General features: G+C 32.3%; 2 protein-coding genes across 2 annotated transcripts; one reads left to right on the top strand and one right to left on the bottom strand.

Annotated features, from left to right (window-relative positions):
• Window positions 1-312: 312 nt before the first annotated feature.
• Window positions 313-5,475, top strand: LOC113517824 (aldo-keto reductase AKR2E4-like). Its single transcript, XM_031908422.2, has 6 exons — window positions 313-471; window positions 1,424-1,597; window positions 2,654-2,770; window positions 3,591-3,758; window positions 4,782-4,985; window positions 5,107-5,475. The coding sequence occupies exons 1-6, from the start codon at window positions 397-399 to the stop codon at window positions 5,284-5,286; spliced, it is 918 nt and encodes a 305-aa protein (XP_031764282.2). The 5' UTR covers window positions 313-396; the 3' UTR covers window positions 5,287-5,475.
• A 309-nt stretch (window positions 5,476-5,784) lies between these two features.
• Window positions 5,785-20,774, bottom strand: LOC113513297 (putative tricarboxylate transport protein, mitochondrial). The gene is made up of 5 exons (XM_052895926.1): window positions 20,494-20,774; window positions 15,428-15,554; window positions 8,728-8,951; window positions 7,976-8,140; window positions 5,785-7,415 (listed from the first exon to the last, which is right to left on the bottom strand). Exons 1-5 carry the CDS (start codon window positions 20,690-20,692, stop codon window positions 7,177-7,179), a joined length of 954 nt encoding a protein of 317 aa, XP_052751886.1. The 5' UTR covers window positions 20,693-20,774; the 3' UTR covers window positions 5,785-7,176.
• Window positions 20,775-21,517: the final 743 nt, after the last annotated feature.

Below are 21,517 nucleotides of genomic sequence, written 5' to 3'. Positions count from 1 at the left end.
ATAGAACATAGTATTGGTTCACACGGGCAAAGTTGCGGGATGTGGCTAGTAATAATAATAAAATTAAAAAAAAAAACAAAATTCATTGCTGAAGAGACACGTGTAACGATTGTCACAGTGCACTCGTACGTGTACGGAAATGCTTTGTCTTTTTCTTGCAAATGACAAAAGACGCGTGCGCGATCAAGTCAAATAATTGGGTATTTGTTTCTTTTCAAAATTCAGGTATTGCATGGTAATTTTCCACATTATCGATAAATGTTGTTACTCTTTTACAATATGATAATGAGTAAATGTATAATTACAATTAAATACAGCTGAACAAATTTGCATCCACTCTGACATTGTACATATTGTTAATACTGAGTTACAGTTGTATCTTAAAATTCTAGAACAATGGTTGTTAAAGCGCCTACCGTTAAACTTTCTAGCGGATATGAAATGCCTATTGTTGGTCTTGGTACATATGCAGTAAGTTTCTTTGTTTTATTTTTCAAAATATTATTTATTAGTATACGATTACATAATTAGGGGATAACGTGTCTTCATACACTGGCCCATATGGTTTGTTTCAAACAGATAATATATCTAGTATAATATACAGAATGAAAACTAACTTTCTTATTCACAAAACTTAATTAATTTAAAAGAAAGTGACTAAACACTTCAATAGTTTAAATAAGTTTGTAGGAGATCAATTTTTTTTCTAAATAAGGGGGTAAGTCTTTAGCTGCACTACTAGAACAGTATTTATGGTATTCATTATCTGTGGTTGTACGTAATCTTTTTGTAAAACGTAAAACTAAGGATCTGTCCATGTTGTACAGGCTGAACCAAAATCGATAGTATCCTTTTAAAATAGTCTTCTACAAGTGAAATTGAACATTTTTAATTTCAAATTTTCAAAATTTCTATTCTATTTTATAGCAGTTATTCCTAAAATGGATACTGCGGAACCTTGGGCTTTTGTAGAAAATTTATCAGGCGTCCGCGAAATTATTTATTTTTGGCTGTTTAATAATACCATAGTTAAGTATAAATAATAATTATTATGAAATAGTGCAAAATATGTAATGAGAAGAACAAACTAAAGTTCCATCCCATCCATCGGGATAAGTGATGGTTTTCCATTTTGCATTTTTCAAGGCACTTTCTTTAAAATTGCTTAGTTTCATTGATATAAAATATTGCTAAAGTTGTTAAAACTATGCTAAAAATTTCATCTGCATAAAACACTACATATTATATTGTCTGTGACTATACCACCTAGCGAATTTAAATAAATGAAGAGGGAACTATACCCAAAATCGGGTGTTACTTATTCTGGAAGAAGAAATTCTGGAATTTCTTTCTGGAATTCCGAAAGAATATATTTCAAATTATGTGAAAATAAATTATTATTACTATGGTATGGATTTTATAGCGTAAAGCAGAACCAGGCCAAGTTCGACAGGCCGTTGAATGGGCTATCGAGGCTGGCTACCGTCATATAGACACGGCAACAATATACCGCAACGAGGGCGAAGTAGGAGAGGCTATAGCCAATAAAATCAAACAGGGTTTGATCACCAGAGAAGAACTATTTATTACTACAAAGGTAGGTGTAGATATCTTAGTTAATTATTTTTACAAATTTTTGTTAAATTTGTAATGAATGTTACTTTATGAGTCGCTTGCGTTGGTTTATAGTTGTAAACCAATTGTTTTAGCGTTCAACATTAGATTAACAGTTGATAATGTAATGTTGAACGCTAAAACAATAAAATTTGTAAGTTTTTTTATTTCTTAAAATCAAAATTTAAATTCTACAGTAAAATTAAACACAGACATTAAGATAGTGTCTTCTCACCGACTTTACTGAAATTATTCATAGGTACACCTTTAGTTTCCGTAACAATAGAATATGCAACAGGGCAGCGATTCCTAAAGTGGGTTTTGTGAAAATTTGGGATTCCGTAAAAAAGTCGCCAGGGTTCCACGAAATTATTTATACAGTGAAAAACCATAAAAATACTTAAATAATAGTTACATTTGTGATGCAGCTAGGTTATATTATTACATTATGTGCACAGCTTGAGTAATTTATGTAAAATAGTTTGCAATAGTGTGCAATTTACATAAACATAAAAAAAACATAATACATAAGATGCTATATAAATATATAAAAGAATGTTTATTCAGTTACACCACTGAAAGAATATTATCAGTTGGTAATTAATACAATAAGCTATGGTCGGTAAATTTTCAACCCCTCTTTAAAGTTATTATGCTTGACTCCCTAACGCTATAGGGCGCTACCTACCGATTACGTAGATTAGATAACTCAAAAAGGTTTCTACGTTTACCAATTGGTTATTTATTCTTTGTATTTAAGACTTAGCAACATGATCTCTGACCTTAGCTTTAGCCTCTGAAGAATGAATGGATAAAAAAAAATGCATTAAAAAGTTATTTTTGTCGAGGTCACAAAAATCTCTATCGTTCTTTTTTAAAAGAAATTTTAGGAGTTTAGAAAGTTATGATTCTATATCTAAATAGAGATTCTCTATCTAAATAGAGATTCTCTATCTATATAGATATAAGGAATATGTAATAATTTTTATTATTTCTAGATATTACAATTTTCATCTTCAATAATCTTTTTTATTTTAAGCTCTGGAATGATAAGCATGCTGAAGCTGATGTGCTGCCAACGTTGCAGGAGTCCCTGTCTAAATTAAAGCTGAGTTATATTGATTTGTATCTCATACATTGGCCAGTTTCCATTAATGTAAGTAAGATACAGTGCCTAAACATTGAACAGTAGTTTAGGGCTGATCAAGATTTGAATGGTAGGAACACGCATGAGTTATTACTGACAAAAGAGTTCTCGTATCGCAACCCCGTGTAGATAAAGTCAGTGTGGGGATCACTATCTTATGGGGTAGCAAACTCAAATGTTGTGAGAAGTTGATGGATATAGGAGGTTCAAATATTATAATAAGGCCGGCCTTACCGGACACCTCTAAGTGAGTTTATGATGCCCTCTCCCCTGACGACGAAAAAAGCAAGAACGTCATCTTTTACTGGAGTGCCCTGGGTAAAATATTGACGACGCCCGAGCCTTTCTCTGACGACGAAAATTTGAGTGATGATTGGCGTTGTTCATTCCTATTTGGCCCCCCGACCCCGTGCGTTGTATGGTCGACTCCCAACCTAAAGACCTAAAGGGAGAAGGGATTGTTAGTTATGAGGACTAGCAGCCCCATTAAAAATATACTTTGTCGAGTCTACCTTAACGGGGTTGGGGAAAAGGGAGTTTTAGTAAAGAGTACCAGCCCCATTGCTAGTAATATACCCTATCAGGTCGATCTCCACACAGTTCCCCCTGGAGTTCGTCGTGGTTAATTATTGTTGAATTCGTTACGATGAGCTTACTGACATGTTTTCATCCTCACCTATCAGCCCTCGTTGGCGCCCCGCAGGTATACCGATAGCGCAGGTGGAGTAGTAACTCCATTTTCATTTATTAAAAAAACGGGAATTAAACGAACTGTGTTTGTGTTTTCCGACAATTGTTTCGACTTCATCAAATGCACATAATTTTAAAGGAAAAAGGCGAAGATGCGGAAATAGATTACATCGAGACGTGGAGGGGTATGGAGAATATTGTAAAGTTGGGTCTCGCTAGGTCCATCGGGGTGTCCAATTTCAATAAGGAGCAACTGACTCGCATTTTGAGTGTCGCTCAAATTAAACCTGCTGTTCATCAGTTCGAGGTAAGTAAAGGGTATCTAGGGTCTATTTTTATATGTATTTCGCATTATCAATGTCTATTGCTGGTCATAAGCCTGCCCTTATTGAGAGATTTTTCCTGTAGTAGCCATGCTATTTGGTATATTAATACATAATAACAAATATACTTACATTGCTCTATGAAAAAGGTACTTGAACTGTGAGTGCACCGATAAACGAAGATATGTTTCTGAGATACCACACACCGACCCGTTTCATTGATACCTACCCTGCATCTATCCTAGTATTATAAAGAGGAAACATTTGATTTTTTGTTTGTAATGGATAAACTCAAATATTACTTAATCTTTACAAAGTCTTTCCCCTATAGAAAGCTATATTATTAGCGAGATATATTTTCGATTATTCTATTTACCCAACCGAAGCTGTGCCGAATTTTGTTCGCAACAAGTAGGTTTTTACTCCGCTAAGAAAAATGCTAGCATCAATCGTAACTACATTAAAATGGGATTAACATGCGAGTAAACGGTTGCAAATTGTGATAATCGATTTAGAATATAATTATTTAGTAGCCGCGAAGATATTTATACGAATTGAGAACTTATTTCTTTCGAATGTTACATAGAAAGACGTGCTAATTATTACTACATAAGTAGGTATTTCGTATTAGGTTGGCATCCGATGTTTATTTTATAAGTAGGTACTTACACTCCTCATAATCTAACTGCCCCCATATACAAGTGGAAAACGAATCTATCGATAGAACCGTGGCTGTTAAAGTTTACGTACGAAAAAATAAGACACCAGATATTGCCATCTCATTTTATCTCGTGAAGTATCACTAGCAATACCAATAGTTTATTTGCTACTTGTTTACATATTTTTTAATACACTTTACAGCATATAATTTTTGCAAGTTTGCTGAAAGAAAACTCTTATAACGTTAAGCTTTTTTTTTTAAATATTATTCTCATGTCATGATTAACTACCTGCTTTTTCTGAACAAGAAAATAAAATTAATCATACATTAAAATTTATAATTACAGATTAATCCAACTTTAACTCAGCACGACTTAGTGAATTATGTTAATCAATATTCTATAGTATCAGTCGCGTACACGCCTCTCGGCCTGCTATCTAATGCCAGACCGGAGTTTGCCGGCAAGGACGTGATCAAAACTGATCCCAAGTTGGGCGAACTGGCTCAAAGATATGGCAAAACTAGAGCACAGATCGCTTTGAGATATCTAGTGAGTATATATATGTGTAAAAATTTGTAATCATTCTCTTTATTTGATCCATTATCAATGAGCATTTTGCATGAAATAACATTAATTAAATATTTTTTTCTTAATAATTTTGTAATTCCAGATTCAACGTGGTATTACGGTGATTCCTAAATCTTTCACCAAATCACGAATAGAGGATAATTTGAATTTGTTCGACTTCGAACTCAGCCAAGAAGATATGGATGTAGTTGACAGTTACAATTTGAATTTCAGATGCGTTCCTTCGCTCCCGATGGCTAAATTAAAAAACTACCCTTTTTAAATTAATTACAAATAACTCGTGTCTCATTTATATATACTTAATAATTATATATGATACTTTTTAATAACGATAATACATTATAACTTCTCAATGGAACTTCTAGATTTATATAAATGATTATATCTATATTGTATATTTTGTATTGAGATATTTTTTATATGTAATTAAAGAATAAAGGGATTTATTGAATATTTATTTGCATTTAACATGTACTTTTGTTGTGATGTCTATTATCTGATTATTTAAAAATTTTATGTAATAAGTACTAGCTTTTACTCGCGATTTCGTCCGCGTGATCAGGATATGTTCATCGATAATCAGTAGCCTATATAATATCGTAGCGATTGATTAAGATGCTAAGAGGTAAGAAATTAACAAATTAACTTTCACATTTATAATATTAATAAGAATTAGTAAGATTATAGTGGAATCTTAATAATTTAATAACAGAGATCTTATATGTATATGATATATGAATAATGAAATGAAACCAGTGTGTTTACCATAATTTGACCGTTTTATTCAATCAAAAACAATAAATAAATACAATATCAACATTCAACACAAAAAATAAAAATGGAGTACGTAAATACATTGTAATAACTAAACAGTATATTTGAAGGAAACCAAAATGTCCACCGTGGAATGTCCGTTAAGATCTCTCAAGATCTTTACAAAATGCATAACAAGACTCATATATTGTTTTTTAAACTTAAGAGATCTTTATTGGGATCGATAAAAGTGGTGTATAAAAAAAAAATAAGTTATTTGTAAAAGTCATAAAAAAACTCGAGGTACGAGTCTACGTTGGAAAGTAATATATTGTAGTTAGTACACTGCATTCATCAATTTGCCGATGTGTATACATTTTAAAATGTAAACTTTCAGTAAAAATAATATCAATATAATATAATAAAAGAAGAAAATGGATATAAAAAGATTTCGATGTTTTCAACATATACATTCTTGTAAAATTTGTAATTAAGTGATAATTATACATAAATAATTGTTTATCTGCTGTTATAACCTAATTGTCACCATACTTACTTGGTCACTATAGCCGATACTCAGTCGTTTTTTTTTTTTATTAAAAAAGAAAAAAAGAATGACAGCTCTTGGTTTTAACCGCGAAAGCGTATCATAGATAAAAATACAATGACAATTATTAGCTTATTTTCTGGGACTGTTATCCAAGCCCATTAAACATTTTTCCTTTGTAAAATATTTTATGACTTCCATACCAATATGAGAGTTTTTAGGCGGGTAACAAGCCCACAGCCCATATGATGGTAAATGGTTACAAATGGCCTATAGAAATCTGTAATAGACAAGTTATATCGGTACGAGAGGCCATAAAATCATTAAAAATAAATAAAGTCTGGTTTCAGTTTTGACCTCATTCTAAAACAAACCATGATAGCATACAAATATTATATGTCAAGAATTCTTTTGAAGAATAGCAAAACATAATAGAAAGTACTTCGTACAGTCAACTAAGTTAAAATACAACACCTATAAAAAAATCTATGCAATTAAACAACGAAATAGTAGCTTTTTGTTTTACGAATTCTCGTCATTTTACGTTAAACATGTTTAAAAACATAAAAATAAACTGTACAAAATACTATCACCACAATGCGTCGTACTTCACAATATGAGTAAAATAGTAAAAGAAAATATGAAAATAAATACATTCTTAACAATACAAAAACAACTACACTTACGAATGTAAGGTGTCCTATAGAAATATACTCTTTCGATGTTACAAAACACTTATATTCGTTCTACTTAACGTCTAAACTCAAGCGCGGCTCAAGCATATAATTTGTACAGCTATATTGTATACAAGACTATTGTCTATGATTAGAAAACTTTAGGGTTTGTCTTTGACTACTTCCACAGATAGTTGAATACGTCCATGATACTGTCGTAGATAGTGAATGTGATTGCTACATCGAATACTACCCTACTGAGTCGCGGCACGGTACCTTTGTAGAAGGCTAATGGTCCCTCTTGTTTCCAAGTCTTGATAAAGCAGTCTAGTGTGTTTTTGTACCTGGCAGCTTCGAGCCCTTGCATTCGGGTCTTGACTACATCTATCGGTGTGTTACCGAACACTGATGCGGCACCTGGAGCATATACATTTATATTATATTTTACGTTTATAATCTCCATTCTAGATTGAATTAGTCAGCGACATTAGCCGATTGTTGTGGTGAATGTAACATATGGAATATGGATAAATTTGTTCGCATTTACATAAAAGAAACTTCTGATAAAGGAAAACTCTGTTGTTTTTTTGCCACTAAAGAACTGTGATTACATGGATGTCTTTTAGGTTGATATGACGATGGAGGTCGCTTTAACCCTTCTTTGTATGACTTTTTTTATTGGTGAAATAAATCAAGGTGATATAATTCATGATCAAAATTAAAGGAAAAATAGTTAAAAAAAAATTACTGCTATTTTTTTTTCTGCAATAGATATTAAAAAGGTATCCAGAGATGATCAATATAAAGTGAACTTGTTCCTTTAAATAATTTTTAGGCATTCAATGTTATAATGGAAATTTCCACCATTATGCAAAGAAGGGTTAACAGGGAATGTTGCTAGCTATAAAGGTTATTAACAATCTCTTCATTCCCCAATTAGAGGGTAATAGAGTTTTAGCGTGGATATGAGTATGTACCTGCAACACCGCCGAACAGCCCTACAATATATTTAGGCACAGGCTTGTCCTTATCCCCTCCCTTATACCAGTCGCGCAGAGACTCCATCACGAAGAATCTGATCGCTTGGTTGCTGCCTTGCTTCATTATTGTTGCCGTAACACCCTTGTACACACCGCCTAAACCTGGAAACAGCAATAATAATATTTTATTTAATAACAAACAATAACAAATTATTTGTCACATATTTTATTATTATTTATTCATCACTGCCCTTAAACGGTTTGGGTTTTTACCTTATGGTTAACTGGTAGAGAATACTATAGGGCATTAAGTTCGCCATTTGTATAAATTTGATTGTGCAATAATAAATATTTTCTTTTTTTTTGTGTTATATAATACAAAAAAGTAGGTTCAGTCTGAACTAAGCAAAATAGCCAGTACCATCTCTGATACAGGAGGCATAAGATTGCTTAAACTATATGTTATACATATATAGGATATAGACAATGGTTTTATTTTTCAGAAATTGGCCTGTCAGCTTGTTTTCGACAGAAACAGGTCATCGGACGTTAGTATCTTGAGTTATTTCATGCATGCGGTAGCCAAAACGTATCTATCGACAGATTCGGTTGTAACTTGTTTACACTATTGTAATAAAACTATAACTTTTCCTATCCACCTTATAATTTCTATGCATATTATTAGTTTCTGTAAAATTAAGAGATACAATAACATTAAGAGGTATAAAAGTACTTCAACTATAACATACCTTCTTCCCTAACGATAGTCCCTACACCGTGGAAGAAACCTTTGAACCTCGGATTCTCTGTTCTCATATCGTTAATGAACTTGACTTTGACCGTCTCCATGGGGGTCACGGCGAAGACTGCCTCGGCCACACCAGCGGCCAATCCGCACGCCAGTTTCCCTGTGTTCGTTAGTGTACCATTCTCTGTCACCATATATAATTTCGCTTGTTCGAATACTCCGAATCTGGAAAGAAAATAGTGACATATTATTTCAACGTAATGGCGATGTTAGACGTTTTAAACAAACTTATTAAGTAAGGGACAAAATTAGAGAATACACCGCGCTATCTTTTTTTATGTAGATACCTTAGGCAAACAAGCTGACAACCCTCCTGATAGGGGGGAAAGGGATTGTTGGCAATGGAGTTTGACAGCCCTATTGCTAGCAATATTAGGTCGACCTTTACGTGGTTCCCCCTGGAAACCATCGTGAACAATTCTTGTTGAATTCGTCATGATGGGCTAACTGACCTACTTCATCCTCACCTATCATCCTTCACTTGTGGCCCGTCGCTGTATACCGGATAGCGCGGGTGGGGTTACTATTCCATTATCACAAATAAAAAGAAAGAAAATCTACCTGATAGAAAATGGGGGCTATGTGTTCCTTATGAGAAACCGTTACTTTTTTTTAATGAAATTTGAGAGGTTACGCAAACATTGCAAGTTTCATACAGGACTTATTAATTACTATTTATTTCTAGCCATGGGATTGTATATAATTGTTATAAAACAATCATGAATATAATGGCTTACAAGAAGTACAGGCCAATTAGAAATGCAAATGGACACTGGATCAACTAATAGGTCTTCGAGTTTCAGTACAATTGTCATTTGTAATGTTATATTGTAATATGAAGCCAATATGCTCTCGGCAGCGAAATTACTGACGTCAGGGCTTGAGTGTTGCGTAGTTAGCTACATATGTACCACTTACACACACACGCATGAAGTGAACCTTATTTAATATAACAGTGTATAAAATAAACAAAATAAAACGATGTGTTAATTCATTGTGTTATTTAATGATATTATTTTTTATATGATTTAAATTTTAATAGATAAATTAAAAAAAAAGATTGTTTATTAAATAAACGTTCGTATTACAAATATAAACAAGTAAAAAAAAAAAACGAATTAAAAAGATTTATATTTATATACATTAGAGATGAGAAAATATTTATTAGAGATGAGACTGCCTTTGTACGTTATTTTTAAAATACAATAATAAATAAAAAAAAAAAAATTAGAATACACTGGAAAATTTCATTTATGAAGTTATTTTTGTATGCAATTTAGAATGACAAACAAATTAAAGCAAAAAATAAAATAGGTACCTATAATTATGTACTAAGATATTAGGTATAACGTAAATAAGGTGGTATTTTCCCTATTAAAGTCACCGTTTACCTATTTTTCGTATGTGCGTCACGTTACGTTAATGGATTAGTAGGCATTTAATGTATGCACACAAAATGTTTCCTTGATCTAATAAACTAGTTGAGAGAAAATTTTACAAAGGTTTTTTGTATTTATTTTATTATTTTTTTAATAAATTTATTGTAAATAACAAGAAATAATCATTGTAAAAAAATAGCGTTGAGTCAGTGTATTTATGTGTGTTCCTTTGTAAAACACATCTTATATTGTCCAAAATCTCCAATTAAAAGACTCTAAAATATAAAAGATATAAGAGATAGAGACAAATGTGTATTCGTATGTGTGTTATTTGTAACATCGATTAACATAACATATATTTATTCACTTAATACTTAGATAAAATATATAGAGAAATGCGTTTTGAAAATAAATATAATTTTCAATTGTTTAAAAGTTTGAATTTTGTTTTTTGATCCCTTAAGATTATTTGATACAAAACTTTAATACATTCTATTACATTGTTTACGTAGGTTTTAAGTTTCTTTTTTCCATTTTGTTACACAAAAAAGAGAAGTATGAGATTTTTTGTAAGCACCATTAAGTAGTTCCTGTTACTAACAGCTCCCTCCCCCTCCTCGTCCGTCCGTGCCAGAATATAAGTTATCAAAAATACTTTAATCTAAGTTTACTTGAATAAATTGGTTTTTTTTTTGCCCATTAAAAGTTTTTTATTCTGTAGGCTGCATAATAATTCTATGTCCAGTATAGTGGACGTCTTGCGGCTGAGATGACGATGATGACTTTTAAACCCAAAACACCCGGTTTTTACCCACCAGACTTTAAACCCACCCAGGTGGATTGCCCATCTCTAGGTATAACTTACTGGGTTCAGAATGTTGTCAACTAATGAGAAGAATTCATAATAAATTCAACAGTTACTCATTTCAACCTGATTTAATTGAATATTCTTTATTGCACTAAAACATACAGTAATAATAATTACATTCTGTACATGTAGGTACAATAGGATAAATAGATAAACACTCCGATTGTCATCTTTGTTTTTATCGCAAAGATGGCCGTCAACGAAAAGCACGTTATCATAACTATTTATCAGCCATAGCTCACTATACATTCGCGTGAGGGTCAACTTTGTTCGTGCCTCAATTTAAATAGTATTTTTACTTTATCATGTTTCAAGTAACTTCACCAATTTGACAATTTGGAACTGAATTCTTTTTTCAATCGCTAGAATTTATGCTCGTATTCGTTGTAATTAATTACCCACAATTAAAGTTCAACGGTCATGCTTATGTTTATATTTTAATTTTTATATTAATATTTGTAAATATTGAACTTTATTGGTATCCTAAAATTGATATATTCCGACGTTTGACTATACAGTAACTTGTGGAATTAAATTAACTAAACAGTTTTTCGTTGATTTGATTAGATTCTTTTATACATCTTTAATCTACAAACAAGCTGACAGATTATTTAGTAGAAAATGAGTAAATCTGTAGTGGATAATACGAAAGTTGCAGGTGTCTGCGACTTTAAGAGTCTCATACCTCTTATAGTCCTAAGTAACAATCTATAGATACACGCATACTTCCATATTCATAAGATAAAACGAGATAGCAACATTCGGGATTTTGGTCTTTTTCATGCACGTTATAACGAAAATATATCTATCTTTAGATAGAATAATAAAGTAGTTTACCACTTATTAAATATTTAGCATGTAGATAGGAAAGAGATAGGATACTTTCATTCCCGGATACGCGGACGAAGTCGCGGGCAGACCTTTTTTAGGATATAGTATACTATGTACTAATCTAGGGTTACGGTCCATCTGTATAATAAATTTTATCATCCGTTTAAACCTTGACTCAGTTAAATAGTAATGTCCAAACATTATGATAAACTTTCACATCAACAAGAAGTAGAAGACAGCTTGAACATTTACATAATTTATCTTTAAAATATGATAGCATAAGACCCACGATAACCTGTGGTTTTGCAGTTCTATCTCTGTCATCCTGTATACATTTTGATGCAATATGGAATGGCAAACAAGCAGACGGCCCACCTGATGGAAATAAAGTACATCGCTCATATGAAAAGCATTATGGACATACAAATAATTTCAAAACGAGTTGCACATATAAGAGTTTAATTGTGGCAACCGGTTAATTTTATTTAAAAATTAAAATACTGAAATTGGTTTTGATAAAATTTCTATGGGCCAATTTTTAAGTATATCTTTTTCGATAAAAAAGAAATCCAAATCAGTTTATAATTAACGACGTTAAAAGGTAACAAACATAAAATAATACAACAGAATCTCCCTCTTTTTGAAGTCGGTTGAAAAAAAACTGTGGTGATTACATTACTACTAATATTACAAAGAACAAAGATGTTATGCCTTCATACCCTGTAATTTTACTGCCATATCCCTCCACCTATCAGTCCGAAATAGAAGCCATGCAAATTTAGCTACTCAACGGCAGAAACATGATAAAGACAGAGGTACCCAGAGGTAGCAGATAACTTCTATACAGTCTCTCTCTGGTAAAATATTATATCATTGAAAATGTGTGACTGTTTTTTTTTTGAACGGTGAAAATGGTATGGTAACCCCGCCTGCGCTAACGGGATACGCTGGCGGAGCACTAGTGAAGGGTGATAGATGAGAATGAAAACAGGCCAGTTAGCCCATCATGAAGAATTCATCAGGAATTAACCACGATAGTTTCCAGAGAGAACCGCGAGGAGGTCGACCTGGTTGGGTATATTGTTAGCAATGGGATTCTCAGTCTCCATAACTAACAATCCCTTTCCTCCCAACGTATGACTGTTAAGTATCTAATTTTAAAACTTTTTAAAATAAATATCATCAAATGTGTCGGACAGGGAAGAAAAGGATTAGTAGTGATGGGGACTAAAAGCCCCATTGCTAGTAATACTAGGTTAACCCCCAATTCCCTCTTGAAACCATCGTGGTTAATTCTTGACGAATTCGTCACGACGGGCTAACTAATCTGCCCATCTATATACCGATAGTTCAGGCGGGAATACCTTTCCATTCTCACCAATAAAAAAAAATATAATAAGGATACTAGATTATAGACGAATAAAAATTTTTCAATAGATAAGATTAATGTTTATAGATGCATTATTTTCAGATGGCAAGAGTCCAAATGACGATTTATCATGTCATCGGTGTTAGATAACTCGTAGTCGGAAATTATATTTGAAAACAACCGAATATTTTTTTTTATATTTAACTTCAGAAATATTTAATTTGAATCATTTTGCACACCACAGATATAGAAAGAAGACGTAAAAATGATAGTATAAGAAATGATTTATTACTTAAAACATATTAAATGAAGCGATAATTATGTACTGAATAGCAATAATATTTTTATTGGACCCATAAAACACTGGATATTGATACAGGTTTTAAAAAAAAGTAATATGTTGTAAACAATTCTGTTTCATTTACATAACAAGCCACATATTTTCCAAAGAGTAAAAAAAAAATATCACTCGGTATAAGAAGCTATTGGTTGCGTATGAATATAACTCAATATAGATTGCACGCCAGAAGAAAATAAGGTGAAATACTGAGTACGGAGACAGTGCTGGTAGAATTTTTAAAGTATTGGACTTTGATAAGGCTTATTAAGTAGACAAGGCTTTTGGATTCCGGTGTAGATAAAAAAGAAAGAGAGATAAAATGTGACAAATTGTTTTGCGGTGTTAATGTAACCAAAATCTTATTTTGTTTATGTATACAAATTGAACGTTACGTTCATTGCTACCGATTCGATGGTAAACAGTTTCTGACTAAAATTGTTTAAATTTTGTATATCTATATTTATCTGTGACATAACACTTGAATGATAACAGTGAAGTGTTTAATCCGATAGTATCGAGATAAAGTCACTAAAGACCACGAATGCTCATTTCGCAATGTCACATAATATTTTATTGTTAAGTATAAGAAATTACGCTGTCTTTAGACTTTAGACGGCCTTGGACTTGATAATAAATCAGGGTTTACGGATGGACAGTTTTTTTGGAGCGGACAAGGTTCAAGGTGCTAGATAGAAAGTGGAGCGAAGAATTTGAGTTGAAGGACGGACAAAGATAAAGAAGGACTTTGCAAAGCAATGTACAAGTTTTTAATTTGTGAAAATGGAGCAGCAATGCCTCCTGCAGTATCAGTTTACGTTGGCGAGGTACTAGTGAGGAATGGTAGATGAGAATGAAATCAGAATCATTAGTCCATCGTGATAAATCCATCAGGAATTAATCGTTGCTAATCCTAATCTAAAGACGGCGACATCGTCACAAATTCGTGTGAGAGTGTTACTCTCTCTGATGTACGAGTATGTAGAGACCTTAAGGTCTCCTGACCTTTAAAGGTCATTTAAGGTCTTTTTTCCTCCAGTTGTAAACTCATTAAAAGTATATCAGCGGATCTAGCAGTAAGCTGGTAATATTTGTCGTGTGAGCGATGGTAGGTATCATTAGTGAAGGCTTATAGTTTTTGTGCATTATAAATCCTAGGGATACTCAATTCAATTTATTTATTGCATTCTACAATATTATTATGAAAAATGTTAATAATTAATAAAGTATATTGTAGACCCTGTCGGGCACAGCAATTAGAAGAGAAGAGGGCGTCGTTTTTTAAATTTTCACAAAGACTTCAATATTTAAATAATTCAATTTCATTAATTTAATTAATATCTAATTAAAATCCAAATTAAGTATTTTAACGAATTTTTTATTTCCCTATGTTTGTGTTTGTATTGTCAAATTTGTGGACTGCTTAATTAATGTATTTGTCGGACAATGTCACCTATATTTTAGGTATTAAATCAGTATTATTTTAAACATAATGTTTATTTTAGTAAAGGTCAGCGGTCGACATTTGACTTTAATCTAATCAAGATTTTAGAATAACAATAACAAGCACATTTCTTTCATATTACTTAACTTCCATATTATTTATTATTGTTCTATTTTATTGGACTGTTTCTATGTCACATGTGAAAGAAGCTTCTTTTTTTTTTATGTGAATGATCCAAGGTTTAGGTAATAACAGTTACGCAATTATGAGTTATACGAGCGATAATAACCGGTATATTGTTAGTTATTAGGAAGCAAATAAGCTGAACTAAAGCACAAATATAATTTTTGCTCGGAGCTTGCTGCTAAATGCGGCATTTTCATCTGTAAGACTTAGTAGAAATTTGTACGTACCTGACAGCTGATTTAGGTATTGATCCATATAATAATACACTGAGACCTCTATATAACCCGAAGAATCCATGGCCTTTCACCGTTTTCTTAACGCAGTCGAAAATGCCCGTGTATTTCTTAGTGCCACCTAGAATGATAATATTCACATTAGAAGATCCTTACCAATAATACAAAAGTGTAAGTATTTTTTTATGCAACTTCGAATGGCAAACAAGCTGATGGCCCACCTTATGGAAAATGGTAACCGTCACCTATAGACACGAGCAGTACCATGGACGGGGGGGAAGGGATTGTTAGTGATGGAGACTGAGAATCCCATTGCTAGCAATATACCCAACCAGGTCGACCTCCTCGCGGTTCCCCCTGGAAACTATCATGGTTAATTTCTGATGAATTTATCATGATGGGCCAACTGGCCTGTTTTCATTCTCATCTATCACCCTTCATTGGTGCTCCGCCAGCGTATCCCGTTGGCGCGGGCGGTGTTGTCATGCCATTTTCATCCATCAAAAAAAGAGTACCATGGACATAACAGAGTAAATTGTTTCGTCCATGATACCCCGCATGCGTTGCTATTCCTTAGGACTAATGTGTTATTCTTCTGCCCCTGTAAATTCACTACCATATCCAGCCTTTCAAACCAGGGGGGAAAGGAATTGTTCTTAATGCGGACTATCAGTCCCATTGCTTGCAAATATACCCTATCAAGTCGACCTTCACATGGTCCCTCCTGAAAACCATCGTGCTCAATTTCAGGTGTATTCATCAAGGAGGGCTAACTGACCTGCCCTTTCATCTCACCTATCATCCCTCACTGATGCCCCGCCAGCGTATTCCGTTAACGCAGGCGGGGTTACCATTCCATTATCATACCATCCAAAACCTTTCCATTCAAATCGAAACACAACCATGCAAATGTAAATGGTTCACGGTAGAAACACGAATGGGACAGAGGTACCCAAGCAAACGACTATTGTACAAAGTCTCTACCTTTGGTAAGTAAGTTTGTTTCTTATCTCTTACTGCTTCTACAGCTTGAATAATAATTAGGTAATTTGGCACACATCTCCAGTACATGTGTTAATCCTAACCAGTATAGGGCATAGGTTACTTTTTATCGCGGTCAATGAACATATCCCGATCACGCGGTCGATGTTTCGGGTAAAACCTAATTTTATTTGTTATAAAAATGACATAACGAAAAAAAATTAAATAATCATAAGATAGGTAATACGCGAATAGGTCACAAATGTTTATCATATTATAATTGTCTTAGGGCTATCACGTGAGGTCTCTGTTTACTGTGATCACTTCATGAAATCACCTGAGTGACTATAGTCGATTTACTATTAATTACAACAATGAATGTAAATAAATAGTTATCGTTTATTTTTTTTATTTTCTATCACGTCTTAAGACTGTAATTTGCATACGTATACATAGTATTCGAGATGTTGATTGGGGAAGGACATAAACCAGTTTAATTGTATGCTAAGTTGTAGGCATAGCAAGTACAAAGGTCATTTTAGTTTGGCTCTTGGGCCCATATAGACTCAAACTTTCATCTTAAAACTAAACATATACGTACTATTTGGAATGAAAAACGACATAGACTACTTTTTATCTTAATTAATTAATAAGTCTCGATCAGACGGACAGAGTTATCATACTATATTGTATCAGCCATTAACTGTCCACTGCTGAATATAGCTTTCCACATAAAGGGTTTGTCAGTAGTTACCACGTTTGGCAACCGCAGTTTAGCTTTTGGTGATGTTTTAAGAGGGACCTTGCTGCGTTTCTTCTACCATAAACTTCCTTAGTCGCCATTTACGACATCTAGGGGTAAGGTAAGGGTGGCCTAGTCTATACAGGGACCAACAAGGCATCATACAATATACTGTGCTTGCTACAATAGTACCTTGCATGTATTTTCATGAAGAGAGTTTTATCACATTGTATTAACTTCTTAACTGTCAAAACAATATTACTACAAGATAATGGTGTTACCACGAATGTATATTCGTTTTTTGGCTTAGATCCTCCAAATCTGTATTAATTATGGGAGAATGAATGCAGTTTTCATTAGAGGTGAGACTTCGTACAAAGTCTTTTACACGAGTACCTCTATACTCGGAAATGTGTGCGTGATTATGTTGTAATTTTAAAGGTGTAATAGTGCAGTGATATATCTGATTGGGTACGCATACACAAGGACCACGCATATACATAAGAATGGTAACACTAAGGTGCGCCATGGTGTTCAGTGCAGTGTATTGTTGTGCGCATAGTTCATGTTTGTAGGCGATTACTATTTCAAATTACTTTGCAATTCTATGATGTATAAAAATAAACACTAATAAGTATGTAAGGATAGTTAAGATGACGATGTAAATTGTTAATGTAAATTTACTATCTAAAAGCCAAGAAACCGTTTCAGTTCAACTATAGTGCAAATTGTAGTGGTGATACAACACGTAGCGGACGTTTATTTAGCAACATCTGTGTACTTATATTATGTACATATAAGGTACAGTCTACAATTCGGCGATAAACATGATAACCATGAAAATAAAACAAACATTGTTTTAAGAACAGTGACAGCTAGATTTTTCCTTCATGGTAAACGTAACAACCCATTACCGTTCTACTAGCGGGTCAAACAAGATAATTTCTTAGAAAGGAAAATATTTTCCTGGAGCGGCAAAATAACTTAATCCGGCCCTGAGTATCAGAATTAAAGATGGAAAATTAAATTCGACCCGTAAATTTATGAATAACCTTAGTATAACTTTTTGATAATTAAAAACTAATTTATAACGAGACCATGACCCTAACATTAATCACGAGAAATGAGACTGATATAAAAAAATTAAGATATTTAATCTCTGCTCAGTTGACAACTGTTATTTGAACAACACATACATCTATTTATACTTTTTTTATCTCTTTGTACATAGGTTTAATTTGGAGCAAATCCTTAAACTTGAGTAATTTTGTTATATCTGATAACTATATTAATGTGCTTGATAAATATAAATTATTAAATTACGTGTTACTAAATAGGTGTAGATATTTATTTAAATTACATATCTGCTAATTTAGTTATTTATAAAATTTTGTGATGTTACTGAATAAACTTTATTGATTTTTCATTGTTTACAAGGTTTGATACCTCTTTTTGTAGTCAAATTACTCCACTCCTGATGCTATATTAATTTGTTGATTGAAGATGACACTTTTTTAACTGACTTCAAAAAGAAGCAGGGTGTCAACTTGGTTTCCTTTTATTTTTTTATGTTTGTTACCTCATAACTCCATCAGTTGTAAACCAATTTGGTAAATTAAGATTTTGTCTGAAAGGATATACTTACAGATTAGTCCTAATATGTCCTAAATATATAATATTATGAAATAAAACGTGCTACATATTGAGCCTACCCACATTAGTACACTTTATTAAACAAAGTATAAAAGTATCCATTTAAAATATATATGACAGGTTCCATAGAAATTTTATCAAAATCAGTTCAGTAACTTAGTTTTTAAATCAAAACAACTGGTTTTGACAGAAATGAAGTTTTTTTTATGGAACACAATTTAATTTATGCAGATCAAAATCCCGCTTGTTGTAAAGAAAAATCTGTCTGCGTGAAAAGTGTATCTTGTTATGTTACCAAGTTATGTATAGTTATTTTACATTGCAAAATAACTTGCAATTTAAAGTAATAACAGTGAGATTACTAGTTAATATTCATTTTGCAATATTTGAAATAAGATTCTTTTTTTTTTTTTTTCAGAATAAAATCTACTTGTAATTATAGTTCTAATGACCAGTCAGTCATAGCATACTCAAGATAAATAAAGTCAAGATTCCTTTTAAATTGTATGAAATGTGATATTTAAAAAAAAATTATAAGATTCTCTAGATTTCAATGCATGGCTTCATTCATTTACTGGGACAAAAAGAAGTCTATGTCCTTGTTTATCCCAAACTATATGTATATAGCAAATTTAAAGAAAATTGGTTGAACTATTATTAATGTGCCAAATGGTAATAAACAATTTGACTAACTTTAACATTTATAGTATTTACACGTCCACACAAACTTTTGCTTTTACAATAGTAGTAAATAGGATGAAATAGTCAAAATTTATTTGAAGGAAATCTATTATTACTTCTTTTGAGGAAGCAGGAGAGTGTATTTGTTTATTGGTTTAGGTCCTTCAAATCGGTAGTGAACATGGGAGGGTCAATGCAATTTTCATTAGAGGTGAGATTTTTCACTCCTATCCACTCAAAGGTTGCTGGAACAGAACTCTTAAAGAGTAAAGGTTGGCTGTTGTACATCTTCATTTAATATAAATTATAACAATGTAATTTTTGTGTACAATAAAGTATAAACAAACAAAAATATAAAATAGGTAATACTTTAGTATTAATATAAACCTACGTGGTTTCTAAATGCTAATGGAACATAAATTCTGTAACTTGTATTTTTATTGATAATAAAAAAAAAAAAACTTATTAGAATATTATTATTATACAGTTTGTTTATAAAATCTTTATTGTATTGTGGATAGGTATTAAATTAAGGTATACCTAATTCTTATAAGTATCATTAAATGGAAACAGCAAAAGGAATTTGTTTATAAAATATTTTTTTTAGATCCTTTGGATCTTGATAACGAACCTTGCATAGAAAACATGTATGCTTACATTATAAGCCGAGTGCAAAGTCCAAAAATTGGCTATTTTATGTGCCTCAAGCACAAAACCTGTCTCGAAAACAAATAAGTAAGTATGCAATTAGTATACTTGTTAAGCACATTCTAATTGGAAAATAAATATTCCAAATTACATAGTCTGCACTGAAACCTTACAAGTGTTAAATTGATGGAGTCGTAGATTCACAAAACTAATACGAGTATCGTGAGAGATATCATTGACGTAAGTAAATATTATTTTTAGAAAAAAACGAAAATAGTTCTGTTAGAAAATAGACCGCAATAAAATTATATAAAAGCAACGACCATCGGAATAAAATATAGTTTAATGCACTAACCTTTCTCGTCCAATTGCAGTTGTGTTTTTACATATTCGGTAGGGAATGTGATACAAATTTCAATGCCTCCAGTGATACCGCCAGCCACAACTCCTTTCAAACCAACCGATCCTGAGCCCCCTGCCGCAGCCGCTGCACCTGTTTCTGTCATCCATGGTCTTTGGAATGGATTTTTGAAGTTTCCAGGCTTTGTAGACATGATAATAATTAAAACACACTTAGTATAAGTGCTACCGGCCGAGATGTATTCATCCAACAAACTCTAAATTCTAACTGATTGAATGGTGAATGAATGAAATAATGAAATTTGAAAATGAATGATGAGTGAGTAGAAACAAAATTGTAAATTAAAATGATTCATTGACAAATAACAATTGTCATTTTATTAGCGATAACTAGCCGAATTTTTATTAAATATTCGGCTAAGTTTGGAGTAAAAGCTGGCTAAATAGCCAGCTTTTACTCTAAACTTACTTTCAATCGTGACTACTCTTTGTATAGCCGCTGGGTATCGGTATAGATACCCATCGCTACATTTTATAAGCATAATAAATTTATAAATTACACTTGCTAATTTAGTTCATATTATGCTACCTTAAATTATAATACTACATAAAAATCGCAAACAATTGCTAAATATGAATCCAGTCATTTGAGTTTGTAGTTTTGCCGCAAAAAAGCCACTAAAATTTCGACTAATTCGATTAGGTTTATAGATTTAAATTTCTTAAGTGGAGGAAATTGGAAGACAGAAAGTTGCCTACTGATCAAGTATTATATTTACAAATTATTTACAGGGAACTAGTTAATATTTAGACTGACTTTAATATTTGTAAGCAGTATAAATTTATCAGTCGTCCATTGAAGCGTTTGTATTATTATTTATAATAATAGAAATTGTTACTTAGCAATTTTATTGCCTTGCGTGAAATTATAAATACGCCTCTCAGTTAATATTAAACCTATACTGTACTGTTGTGTTATATAAATATACGCTAATTTAAATAAAATCGCACTTGGTTGT

This window comes from Galleria mellonella, unplaced genomic scaffold (assembly GCF_026898425.1).
Source record: "Galleria mellonella isolate WM207_F2 unplaced genomic scaffold, CSIRO_AGI_GalMel_v1 utg312, whole genome shotgun sequence".
Lineage (NCBI taxonomy): Eukaryota > Metazoa > Arthropoda > Insecta > Lepidoptera > Pyralidae > Galleria > Galleria mellonella.
The sequence above is the reverse complement of the archived record's forward strand: the minus strand, read 5'-3'. Positions and strand labels throughout refer to the sequence as shown.